The sequence below is a fragment of the Microtus oregoni genome, unplaced genomic scaffold (genome assembly GCF_018167655.1).
Source record: "Microtus oregoni isolate MIOR12 unplaced genomic scaffold, Mior012 000047F_ref0000412, whole genome shotgun sequence".
In the NCBI taxonomy this organism is placed as follows: Eukaryota; Metazoa; Chordata; class Mammalia; order Rodentia; family Cricetidae; genus Microtus; species Microtus oregoni.
In genome coordinates, this window is record NW_024543221.1 from 6,290,952 (window position 1) to 6,304,067 (window position 13,116).

The following is a 13,116-nucleotide window of genomic DNA, read 5'->3' on the forward strand; positions in this document are numbered from 1 at the left end:
GGAAACCCTTGGTTAAGTGTTGAGTTTGAGGCCAGGATGGGATACATAAGACTCCATCTCAGAAAAAAAAAATAAAAAAGTTGAGCTCTACAGCTGTGTTTATAAGAATGACCTATCCTTAAGTGCCTTTTGTTTTGGCATGCTGGAGACTGAACTGGGGCCTTGTGCATGCATGCATATTATCACTGAGCTGTGTCTCCAGCACTCTTACTTAGAGATGGTTTTACTGACTTGCCTGGGCTGACCTGGAACTCAGTCTGTGGCCGAGGCAGGAAGTGAACGTATGACCGATCCTCTTTTCATCAGCCTCCTGAGGTGCTGGGATCACAGACCTGTGTCACAGGCCTGGCTTGAAGCCCATCCTTCATCTGTGTTTCCTTCCTAATGCAATTTGTGCTTTTAGCTCTGACGTCCACCCCTTCGGTTTTGTGTCCTTGACTTTGCTCTCATTTGCTCTGAGATGATGCACTTTGAGATGGTCATCTAGGAGAGACCCTGAGGGAGTGACTTCAGAAACTAACCTGGGGGACTAGCATAGCGTAGGGTTTGTTTTGGTATTGGGGATGGAAACCAGAAACCAAACTCTACATACTAAGCCTGGGTTCTTCGCCTGCCTGTTTTGGGATTTTGAGCATCAAGAAAGAAAATAACAAATGTTGGCAAGCATGTGGGGGGAAGGAACTCTTCCGCACTGTTGGTGGCCATGTAATTAGTCAAGCTTCTGTGGAGAGGAGTGGGGAGGGCCTAGAGGGGCGGCTTAGTGTGTAAGAGCACTGGCTGCTGTTCCTAGAAGACCTGCTCTGGATTCTCAGCCCTCACACGGAGACCCATTTTGTAATTCATTTCAGAGGAACTGATGCCCTCTTCTGGTCTCCATGGGTACTGCATGGTGCACAGACATGCAGGCGAAATACACAGAAATAAAAAATCTCAAATTAAAAAAAAAAAAAAGCAAAACTGAAAATAGGACTACCATACAATCTATCCATACTACTCTTAGGCACATACCTGAGTCAGGTCACTACAGAGACACCCACAACAGCTAGTGAAAGGAACAAACCTGGAGTCCATCAGTGGATGAATACATAAAATGTACATTTGCACCAAGGACCTTCACTCAACAGTAAAGGGTGCGATTGTGTTCTCTGCAGAGCTGGAGATCATGTTATGTGAAATAGGCCAACCTCGCACCCATGCTTTCTGTGCGGTGTCCAGGAAAACAAAAGGGAATTAAAAGGGGGGATGCTAAGTAAGTGGAAGGAAGTGGTAAAGGTCAAGGAGGGTAAGATTAACCTAGGGCTGAATACATCAATGTGTACTGTATGTATGGAAACACGAATACAGTTTATACTCTGTATAGTTTACCCTAACCTAAATGATCTGTATGAGTCCAGCTCAACAAAAATTCTTGTGTTGGGAGCAGGAAGAATTTTGAAAAAAAGTACTGCTGTTCCTCCCTGGCAGGGCGTAAGAACTGATGGTCCCTGCTAATAGACTAGCAACATCCACCACAACGACCATAGAGCTGTTGGTGGCCTTGGACTGAGAAGTCAGCAAGTCTTTACACCCTGGGGAAACTACTCAGACCACTCCATTACAATGCCTCCAAGCCTAGTCCTTTTCCCAGCACTGGGGATTGAACCCAGCACCTTGCAGATATATACTAATGGGCAAGTGTTCTACTGTCCTTTATCCCCAGAGCTCCTGGCCTTTTCTCTGTTAATTCTTCCACCAGTGGTTTTGCACCACTTGCTTTGAGAGGGTATCTAGGACGACCACCCGCATGGCTTGCTTTGAGAGGGTATCTAGAACGACCACCCGCATGGCTTGCTTTGAGAGGGTATCTAGAACGACCACCCGCATGGCTTGCTTTGAGAGGGTATCTAGAACGACCACCCGCATGGCATCTCACTGCTCCTGCACTTTTTAGAATGGTGTGTGGCACAGCAGGGAGCAAAGCTTCAGGCAGGTGACAAACCCCACTGGATTCTCATCCTTGTCTCGATGTTGTGGACATGGTGCTCACAGGGTTGCATGGTGGCTCCGAGTGATGTGTAAACACAGGCAGTGGCTCAGGACAGTAGCTACTGAGATGGTATCTGTCTGTGGTCTGTGGTTGTTCCAAACTTTGGTCTTGAAATAAAGCAACAAGTAGACCTGGTGACAACACATTTATTTCTGTGCCCTGCTGTGTGACTGGGAGGTGCTTTTTCTCACCTTCCCATAATTGATTAGGTCACAACAATGAAAATTCCACAAGGTAAACTAGTGGTTTATTGTTGCTCATGAGCATAAGTAAACAGACATATGGTACCACATAAAGGAATCTTCAACACGTTAAAACCTTTTGGCAGTATGAACCACTAGACTTTGGCAATAATAGCCTGGTTGGATTCCTATGCTAAAGCGTGTGGCTATCTTCAGACACAGCGGTAAAAGGTGGATTTAGTGCTTGAGCTTCAGAAATATAACTAGGGTTCTTAGGAAATTGGGAAAAGCCAACATCACTCAAGCTTGCCTGAGTTCTCGTCTGTGATATTTAGCTTACTCAAAGCGAGAGCAGCCGGCGGCCACACTCCACCAGCAATGGTCACTGTTGGCTTACAGCGTTTGTTGAAAACAGCTTCCTGCAGATGGCGGGCTCTGTTTAAGTAGTTTTAACTGAACGTCTTGTGCCCTAAAGAAACTCATGTAGATCTCAAGCCAAAGCACAGAACAGTAAATTTCCTGTTAGAATCCGTCACTTCCAAGCAGCTGTGTCTTTTCCTGTGTTCCCTTCCTGCTTGCAAATCTCACGGTGTCTACTTTCTGAGGGTTCAGTTTAAGAAAAAAGAGGTAGTCACCGCTAGAAGAGGATCTAGGACTGGGCTGACCACCAAGGATGAGGTTTACTTTAAACTAAAACGTTACGCTGTTGGAAGCTGAGGGGACACGAGTTCTCAGCTCCTACAAAGTATTATGGCTAAAGAAGCAGAGAACTCAGATGAGGAAGACAGCTAAGGAAACTAACTCAGCACAGAGAAATGATAGGATTAGTGCCGTCTCAGGAATGCGCTCACCGACTAGGAACGGGCAGCACACAGCATTTCTTTGGAGGTTAAAGTGCAGGCTATGAAATGGCATAGAAAACAGTGCATGGAACAGTGCAACCCCAAGGTGCCATAGTTCCCGTTCATGGCGCATAGCCTATTTCTTGTATGTCCACTCTCTAAAAACCCAGCTGCAGTGACACCTTTTAGCTTATTTATGTAGGCATTAAACTGTTTTACCCACTCTTGGGCTACATAAAATATTTTAACATTTCAACACATAGACTAGTAGCACATACCTCTTGAAACTACTAAATTAAGGCAAGCCCCTGTGAAATTCAGTACTCCAAAAACATGTTTTACAAAAAAAAAAAAAAAAAAAAGTTGATTCTAAATCATTGGCTTTCGACCTGGGGTACCCCAGTAGTCTCTACAACCCCCCGTTACCGCCAGGCTCTCTACGTCAGATGGGAACTCTGAAGAGTGGTGTAAGTACACTGGACACGGGAGGTGAGCAGGGCTCTGCGGGAAGGGGCCAGTCCTCTTCACCTCCCATCCATGTCTTGTCATGCTTGGATGCCTGTGTGTAGTGTGTACCATGGATGAACTTATACATGGGAACGAGGCATTCACACAGAGGAACCACTTCTCGGTGGGGATACTTTCTGAAATGAGCTGTCAACCACCCACAGCATGTAAGCTTCTGCCAGGAAATGCAAGACGCCTCTCTCAGGAGGCGGGCTGTTTTCCCATGGCAAGTCAGTTTTAGCTATTAATAATGCGTGATTTGGAAAACTCTAGATGCTACTGTGCTATCCCAAAGCACTGTATTAAGTGGAGAAGACAACTGCCTGACCTGAGTTAGCTACTCTGAGTAAAGCTCAAGACAAGCGAGCTGTAGCACTTTATTCTCATAGTTATGGATACTCATGACACAAGTGCAAATCTGATGGGCAGACCACGGGCGTGTGCAGCAGACATGTCCCTTCTTACTGTGGATGCTCACTGTGAAAGCCAGGCACTCACATCAACAAATGGAAGACTAGTGATTACATTTAGGCTAGTTAGATGTAGTTTGAAAGAAACTTTTAATTACTGAAGAACTAATTTGAGGCTTATTTCTTTGATGCATAAGATTATACTCTGAAAACCTGTACTTTGATGCTTACCAAAGTCTTCTTCTACCACAACAGTAGACTAAGAAAGTCAAGCTCTGAGTGCCCAATAGGCCTCCTCCAAGGCTACAGTGATATGGCTATGTCCTAGAATTGCAAAAGTGAGACCTGCTGAGAAAACAAGTTCTAGACAAGGACCGTTATGGATGACCTGGGCTGACAAATCATTTTAGGAAACTGTTTATTTTAAAATTACCTTCCCAACAAACCACGAGACACTTGGATGCCATGTTGCGGATTCTCACTGAAACACACTACATCGTAAACGGACCTTCAAAGCCAGACTTGAACAAAACCCAAGGAAGGGCAGGATCATGAGGGGACAATCCTAAGGGGCAGGAAGTGTCACTCGGTGAAAGTAGCCTAAAGGATGCACAACACAGCGTGCTGGACGGAGGACACCCTCATGCTTCCCTCCCACTGTGGGATTACCAAACCTTAGTTTTCCACAGGCGCCAACTTTCACCTGGAAAGGGATAGTTTTGACTATCTCACAGCTAAATTACTATAAATACTGAAGCCCAAAGCCACAGATGGTTAAAAGAACTACATAATTTAGTACATTAAAATAAAATAGGACAGTGATTGTTGGGTGTTTCAAAAATATACAACGGGGAAAAGAACCACTTTACACAATTTGGAGAGTGTGAAGGTGACCACTCAGAAGGTTGGACAGTGCAAGACACACTTTTCCAGTTACGAGCTCAAAACAGTGCAAAGAAATCTAAAGTTTCTGTCAGAGTTATCGTGGGAGCTCGAAAGTGGTATTCAAAGGCTTCACCCAGCTCAGCCCTTAGATATGAAATGATCAAACTAATTTCACGGCACATTTTCTTCAAGGAACTTTCCTTCAGTTGGGTCCCTATTCGTCATGGTTGACCCATGAGCACAGTGACGAGTCAGCCTCATGACTGCTTCCCAGAGGTCTGACATCTACACAAAGAGGCTTGGCCAGTGTACCTGAACCCTACAGAGAAAGGACACATCAATGGACTCTACAGTCTCTTGTGCCTGCGAAACGGGAGGACAAATGGACTGCCAATTCTCCCCTCCAGGCAAGCCGCTGCAGAGGAAGACAGTAAGCGAAGGCGCAGCTCTGCAAGTGATGCAGAGGTCAAGATGGACCAGTGCAAGAGCTGACTAGGCAATGCATGCACCCATCCATGGCCCCAAGGAGAACTGAAAGCTTGTATCGAATAACTGGAAACATCCCTTGCCAGTAGCTTATAAAAATATAGTCAGTACTGTAGAGCCTCTACAGTAACACTCTGCGGGCCTTCCTTACCCACCACTGCAACAGCACACTACTAACTTCTCAGACATTCCAGACAAAGGTCACTTATAACAAACAAAAAGTCAACCTTTAAAAAAAAAAAAATAAAACAAGATAGTGTCCATTTAAAAAGTAGATTTTTTTCTTTCAAGTGAACAGGACATTTTATGTATTAAACTTAACTTTGAGTCTGTCCAGAATGGTTTGTTAAAATCGTATGTAATGTGCATATATGCTGAAACAGACAAACTTAACACATCATCTGCACAGGAAAAACGTTAGCTCCCAAACATGATAGCATGGGTCTGGTTAGTACAGATCTATTGCAAAGTAAGAGGTTCTCTGCATCAGCTCCACCAGAGAAGCGCGAGAAGGGACGCCAACCACAAGAGCCAAGTGTAAGTTGTGTTCTGATCGCCTGGAAGCCTAAGGGACGCCATGTTGCTCCAGTATCCTCACAGGAAGAGCTGCTTAAACTCCCGGCCACAGACATCTTCCCCAGAGCTACAGCCACATTCCAATTTACTTCCTGTTCCGAAGTCGTTTGGATTTCCTAAGAGAGTCTATGGCTTCTGTCGCCTTCCTTCGTTTCCGAGGAGAGTCCTCACCCTGCCCAGAACTTGAGGATGTTCCTACTGCACTTTCCATGACTTCTCGAAGCTTCCGCTCCAGCTCTGCCAGCCGTGCGTTCTGTTCACCTATGATCTGGGTCTGCTCTAGCAGTTTCTGGTCTTGGTCTTGAAGCTGTTTCTGCTGTTCTTGCACTTTGGTGCGGAGCTCAGAAATGTCACGCCTGAGGACAGTCACACCAGCACCATTGGTTTTAACCTGCTGCTGGAGCTTGGTGACCTCCTGTCTCGAAGGGTTCTGCTTGGAGAAGAGCTGCATTGTCGTCAGGGCTGCAGATGGTCCGGGAACTGTGGAGAAAGCATCTGAAGGGTTAATCGTTCAGCTTACTTTAGGTTTTTGGGGTTTATTATAATAAAAATTCATTTTAAGTCAGCAGTTGTGGCCTCATGCAATGAATTAGCCATGAAATGGATCTAGAGAGCATAATTTAAGTAAAACAAACCCAAACCAAAACAAACAAAAAACTGAGACACATGCCACGGGGAGCTGCTGTACTGTGGTGCACAGCCATGTTCCCAGCACTCCAGAGGCCAACATGGTCGGCTGCCAGCTTGGGGTACAGATACAAAGTGAGACTCTGTCTGCAAAAGGAAAAAACCAAAAAGACACCTGGAGGAGAGCCCATGAGTCTTCCAGACACATCTGATCCTGGTAATTTCCTCTTGAGAATGGGAACGATCTTCTCATCAAAGTACTCCATGGCCATGGAGGAGATGTCCCGTAATTCCTGTAGCACTTCATGGGCTCGCTGAGGGGCTCGGGTAGAATTGACGTATCTCAGAACACGGTAAATCTCATCAATTACCTACAAGAAAGAATCTTGTTAGCACTTTATAAAGCTGTAAAAAAGAGATCAGCTAAATAATAGAGAGGGGATGACAGCTGCTGTGAAGACTCAGAGCTCGGCAGGAGCATTCACGGCACAGGCTCTGGACTACAGCACTTTACACCTAGACTTAGAAGCATCCTTACTGCATCAGGGCGCTGTGTCAAAGCTACAGTCAGAACAGACCAGCCCTGCCCTGAGGGAAATCGGAGCAACCAGGGAGATACATGAGAATACACCATACAACAAGAGCCACACACGCTGCTAAAGAAATTAGGTTAAATGCAGACATCACAGTTCTGCATTGAGTAGTGGTAGGGAAGGGTTACCCAAGTCTACACTCAAACCTGATTCTGTCCCCAAGCCCCAAGAACTCAGTCTGACTGCTCTTTCTCTTGTGCTCTTTCTACCCCTTAAAGCTTTGTTTTTCTAAGAGTTGACACAGCGTGGAATAAGCTTCCAGGCCACACTTTCTCATCATTACCAAAGGGCAGCAAAATGTCCCTTTCTATTTTAATTGCAATAGGGAAACTGAAGGCATAACATCAATGAAGAAGAAACAAGTGCTTACCACACTGGTTTCCAACCCTCTCCTCTCCTACTTGAACAGTTTCTGAACATCCTTAGCCAAGCATGCTGAGCTTTACTCCCTGCCAGGGTATTGTTCACACACGCAGAGCTTCAATACAGACCCGAAAATAGTGATTCACATCTTTGAAGACCACAGTTCAAATAATGTCTGTTGCAATGGGACTGAATCTCATAAGAACTGGAGGCGATAAGCCAAACCATTATGCCACCAGAGTCTCAAACCTCCTTGAATACCATTTTCCTCTCGCTGCATTCATTCCAACTCTGGGTTAGTCTTGTAATCTGCCTTCTCTTTTTGACTCAGAATAAACACACAGTGTTTACTAGTTAAAAGAAAACACAGAATCTAGCCTAATAGTACCTGGACAAAGCCTAGCCCTTAATGTTTTCTTGATTCAAGTTCAAGGTGATGATCCCTGATCAGTCTAGAATGACTTGTACAGTAAGTATCGGCAAAATTAAACTGTTAGGGAATGGTCCTTTGTATAAACATAAGATGACTTCACCGAAGTAGTGGCTTGTTCTGTGGGCAAGGACTGACTAAGAATGAATGAGCTGAGGCAGAGGTCACGCAGACTGAATGGGGGTAAGACATACTGTGCTGAGCTCAATGGGCAATAAGGGGATGCGTGTCAGAGGCAGCTGGGTCAAGGTCGGGAGGACAGGAGGCAAACTGCAGATGTAGGCACATTCAGCAGAGACAGACAGCACAGAGGGTCTGGGTCCAGAGAGAGAACATGGGATCAGGGAGTCAAAGGCACAACCAAGGAACCAATGGCTAGTGCTGTATTTTTCTGCCACTACTATTCCACACAGAACTCATGGTAGAAGAAAATTAACTTTTTAGCTGAGCGGTGGTGGCACACGCCTTTAATTCCAGCACTCGGGAAGCAGAGGCAGGTAGATCTCTGTGAGTTTGAGGCCAGCCTGGTCTACAAGAGCTAGTTCCAGGACAGGCACCAAAAACTACAGAGAAACCCTGTCTCAAAAATAAAACAAAACCTTTTACAATAACTTATTCAACTACCATGCTAGAAATCCAGTATATAGTAAAATGAAATGGCGAGCACACATCAGACAGACCACAGTGAGTTCCATGCACAAATAAAGTACTAAGTGAGACACGGAGGGCAAGGAGGTGAGACTCACTGAGAGAACTGGGCAGTCGAATGGGGGTATGGAAATAGCAACAGGTAAACTTTCAGCAAATAGGGGAAGGCAGAGAAGACAGAAGGTTGAATAAAAACAACAGTCAGGAGTGGTGGCCAAGCCTGCAACCCCAGTGCTCAGGAGGGTAAGGCAGGAAGACCACAAGTTCAGGTTACCTAGTGAGATCCTATTTCAAAAGCACATATGAATGAATGAGTACAACAAAACAAGGAAAAATAAAGGAATGGAGCTGAGGCAGGTGGATGGCATAAAAGGATAGGTGACAAGAAAGGCAATTAACTAACATGTGTGATATTGTATCTGAGGCATTTATTCTAGGGTATGTTTTTAAAAACAATCATTAGCTGAGCATTAGCCTAAGCCTTTAATCCCAGCATGCAGGAGGCAGAGGCAGGTGGATCTCTGTGAGGTTGAGGCCAGCCTGGTCTACAGAGAGAGTTCTAGGACAGCCAGGGCTACATAGAGAAACCATCTCAGAGCACATCTGTTCATTTCTCCTTAACTGGCTAAGTTTGGTGGGGCACACCTGTGACCCCAGCACTCACAGGCTGAAGCAAGTGAACACAACTGTAGGTCAGTCCGGCTACCCTATCTCACCAACAAGCAACAACGGAGTACAACAGAACAAACACTTCTGGGAGAGAGCAGAGACGGTGGGCCTCAAGGACTATCTAACGGCGTCTGTATGCCCTTCCAACAGTACACCACATACCAAACCCTAGCTGGCCTGAAGCAATAAACTACATCTTCACGAATATTTCTGTATAAGAAGTTTGGCATAGTCCCCATGTGAACATTATCACATTTCTACACAAAAACTTCACTGCACAGAGCACACGTTCAAACTGTAAAATAATGGCACCGATCATCTGCAACTTCAGGCTTTCGTGGGCAAGAGTTTATCTTTTCAAGTCTACTGGTGAGCTTCCACTGGAATCCTTCCACCGCCTCCATCCCTCTGTTCTACCTGATTTTTTTACATTAACCTCATCCTTCCCACTTAATTTTTAAAAAATGCCTTCTGTAATCAAAATGGTTCTGAGTATTCCTTGTATGGCATGTGTTTGTCTGAATCCCTTTTCTTATTTCACTTAGAACAATAGTTTATATTTTTAATCCTTACAGGAGTCCCTCAATTGCTTATCCTGTTTCACTGTCACCTTTCAGTCTAGTGAGTCTTTGTTGTTTGCTTCTACTTAAGACTACAGCATATAAAAGGCAAATCGGATCTTCTAGTTATCCAAGAAGGGTGCTTAAGTAGAGGACCTGTACAGCCGCCTGTATTCCATTTCCGGTCTCTGCAGGCACTTACCCCCACATACACCTTTGTTTTTTAAAAGACCGTTTCTTCAAATAAAGGCTTACATCTTTAAGTTGGACTAGTCACAGTAAAATAAAGAAACAATCTCAAGTAATCTTATGTTTAAGAGCATTTCGTAAGAAATCTAATAAAAACCCCCACAGTGTTTCAGATACTAGATAAACCTGCATAGTCACCCCTCATCATAACTGACCAGTGATAATCAAGAAACTGAAGACTGCCTGGTGTGGTGGTCCACACCTTTAGTTCCAGCATTTCGGAGGCAGAGACAAGCACATCTCTGTGAATTCAAGGCCAGCCAGGACTACAGAGTAAGACCCTGTCCCAAGAAAGAAAAAAAAAAGAAAGAAACAAGAAAGAAAGAACAAAAGAAATAATGAAAGAAAGAGAAAGAGGGAGAGGGAGGGAGGACTGAAGAAAAAGAAAGAAAAAAATTATACCCTATTATTTTAATTATTTAATATTAATTACTTGGGTATGGTTGTGCACATCTTTAATCCAAGTGCTCAAGAGGCAGAGGCAGGCGGATCTCTGTTCAAGGCTCCAAGACTGACTTGTTGTACACAGCAAGTTCCAGGACCTTAGAAACAAGGAAGGAGAGAGAGGGAGGGAAGGAGAGGGGGGAGGGAGGGAGAGGAAGAGAGAGGGAAGGAGAGAGAGAAAAAGAGAGGGAGAGAAGAAGGGAGGGAGGAAGAGAGGGAAGAGAGGGACACAGAGAGAGAGGGAAAGAAGGAGGAAGAGAGAGGGAGGAAGAGAGGTGAGAGAGAGAGGGAGAGAGGGAGAGAAGGAGGAAGAGAGAGTGAGAGAGAGAGAAAGGGAGAGAGGGAGAGAGGGAGGAAAAGAGGGAGAGAGAAAGGGAAGGAGAAGGAGGGAGAGGGAGAGAGAGGGAGAAAGAAAGAAAACCACTAGGAAAGTATTACTGTGATGTAATGAAATCTGAATATAAACTGTCAAGGATAAATAAAAGTATTTTATTAATGCTTAATTTCCTGGTTTTCTACCTGCACTGTGGTTATGGAAGACTGCCCTAGTTCTTAGGAAACATAGAACATATCTAAGAACCCAGAACTACTAATATCTTTAACACATTTTCAAACGGTTCAATAAAGAGTACATATTAAAGAGAAAACTGGCTACAATTGCTGGATCTGAACAACACTATTGGGCCCCTATTTTCCTTCCTAGAACATGAGTAAGAAACCAATCACACCCAGTGTGTACATTTTAGGTCTGTTTGGACATTTGGTCAGTTTCTTGGCGCTGTACAACCATCATACTTTGAAAACCCTCTCTCTGAGGGCCACTGGGTTCCAAAAGGACACAGCGGTATCAGGACTCCAAGTAATGGCTAGAAGCCGCGCCTACCCACGCCACTCTTCCTTGCTGCACGGTCAGAAGACCAGCTGCCCACCATTCACCCAGAGGAGGGCAGTCTTAGGTCTGAGAGAGGAGTGCACTATGAGAGTGGTGGGGAGGTGGGCAGCTACAGCCCCGTCTGGTCTGTGTATGAACATATCTAGTTCTTTACTCCACACTGTCCAGTTGTCACTAAGAACTGGAACCAGAAAACAGAGCCAAAATGACGACTCTCTAGTTTTCACTGAAAAACGCATGCTGATCCTTCCTCTAGAAGGCAAAGTCTCAATATTGTGATGTCTGGCAACCTAATTTAAATCACAATTTTGTTTTTCTCACTTACTTAAGCAACTTAATAAATTACTGACTATACACCTCAATTTCAGTGAAAGGGATATAGTATAATAATCTAAAGGAATGTAATCTTGGGGACAAGAAACCATACACTAAATCAAGTTTACAATTAATAGGAAAATTAGCTATTAATATGTCTACAGTGGCCTCAGGAGGCTCACATATGAAAGCCTTGGTTTTCAGTTAAGTGTTACTTACAAGTCTGTTAAGAGGTAAGGCCTAGTGGAAGGGGTCTCATTAGGGGAATATCCTTGTTAAATTAGCTTTGGGGGGTGGGCACTTGAGACAGGGTTTCAGGGTTTCTCTGTATAGCCTTGGCTGTCCTGGAAGTTGCTTGGTAGACTAGGCTGACCACTAGCTCAGAGGTCCACCTGTCTCTGCCTCCTGAGTGCTGGGATAAAGGTGTGTGTTACCACCACCTGGCTTAAATTAGCTATTTTAATTAAGAAACATAAAGTAACAGCAACCTATATATTTTTAAAGATTTATCTATTTATTTAATGAATGAGTGCTCTATCTGCATGTATGACTTTCCGCCAGAAGAGAACATCAGATCACACTGTAGTTGTTTGTGAGCCACCACGTGGTTGCTGGGAATTGAACTCAGGACCTCTGGAAGGGCATCCATTGCTCCTAACTACTGAGCTGTGCTCTAGTCCACAGTAACATATTTTTAAAAAATAACAATTACATAATATAACACAAATTCTAATTGGTCTTAATAATAAAAACTCAAGTTAACTATCAGGGGCGAAAGCTGAAGGATCAGAGAAGCAGAGCAACAACCTAGAGAGTTCCTCTCTCTACCAATGTTCAGACCAAAGGGACGATTCTGTCTCTAGGAATCCTGACTGAATCTCTTTCAGAAACCTCAGACTGCCTCTGAGCTCCTCCTCTCCCCTGCGTTATATTCCTCTCTCTGCTCAGCCATATCGCTCCTGTTTCCACCCCCCTAGTGCTGGGGTTAAAGGAATGGGATCCCAAGTGCTGGGATCACCTTTGTGTGAGCTCTGTTTCTCTTTTAGACAGAATCAATCTCGTGAAGCCCAGGGTGGCTTTGAACTCACAGAGATTCGTTTGCCTTTGTCTCCTGAGTGCTGGGATTAAAGGTGTGTGCCACCACTGCCTGGACTCTGTGGCTAACTAGTGGCTTAGCTCTGCATGCTGATCTTCAGGCAAGCTTTATTTGTTAGATTACAAACAAAATATCACCATAACATAAGCTATTAAAGAAGGTAATTTTAAGAAACAAACAAAAATCCAAGTATGATAAACCATTGATCTAAATAAAAATAAAAGTTATAATTTTTGGTTGTTTTCAGTCAAGTACTCGTTTGCTGGAGAAAAAAACCCTGTGGCAATGGATTCACAGTGAGGACGGCTGTAAGGAT

General features: G+C 44.4%; 1 protein-coding gene across 1 annotated transcript in view; it reads right to left on the reverse strand.

Annotated features, from left to right (window-relative positions):
- Positions 1 to 2,163: 2,163 nt before the first annotated feature.
- Fbxo28 (F-box protein 28) overlaps positions 2,164 to 13,116 on the reverse strand; it is a 29,894-nt gene continuing 18,941 nt past the window's right edge. Inside the window, exons 4-5 of the mRNA XM_041635372.1 lie at positions 6,717 to 6,912; positions 2,164 to 6,394 (exon numbers count right to left, since the gene is read on the reverse strand). Coding sequence (XP_041491306.1) covers positions 6,000 to 6,394; positions 6,717 to 6,912 — 591 coding nt within the window. The 3' untranslated portion in view covers positions 2,164 to 5,999. The remainder of the gene's footprint in view (positions 6,395 to 6,716; positions 6,913 to 13,116) is intronic.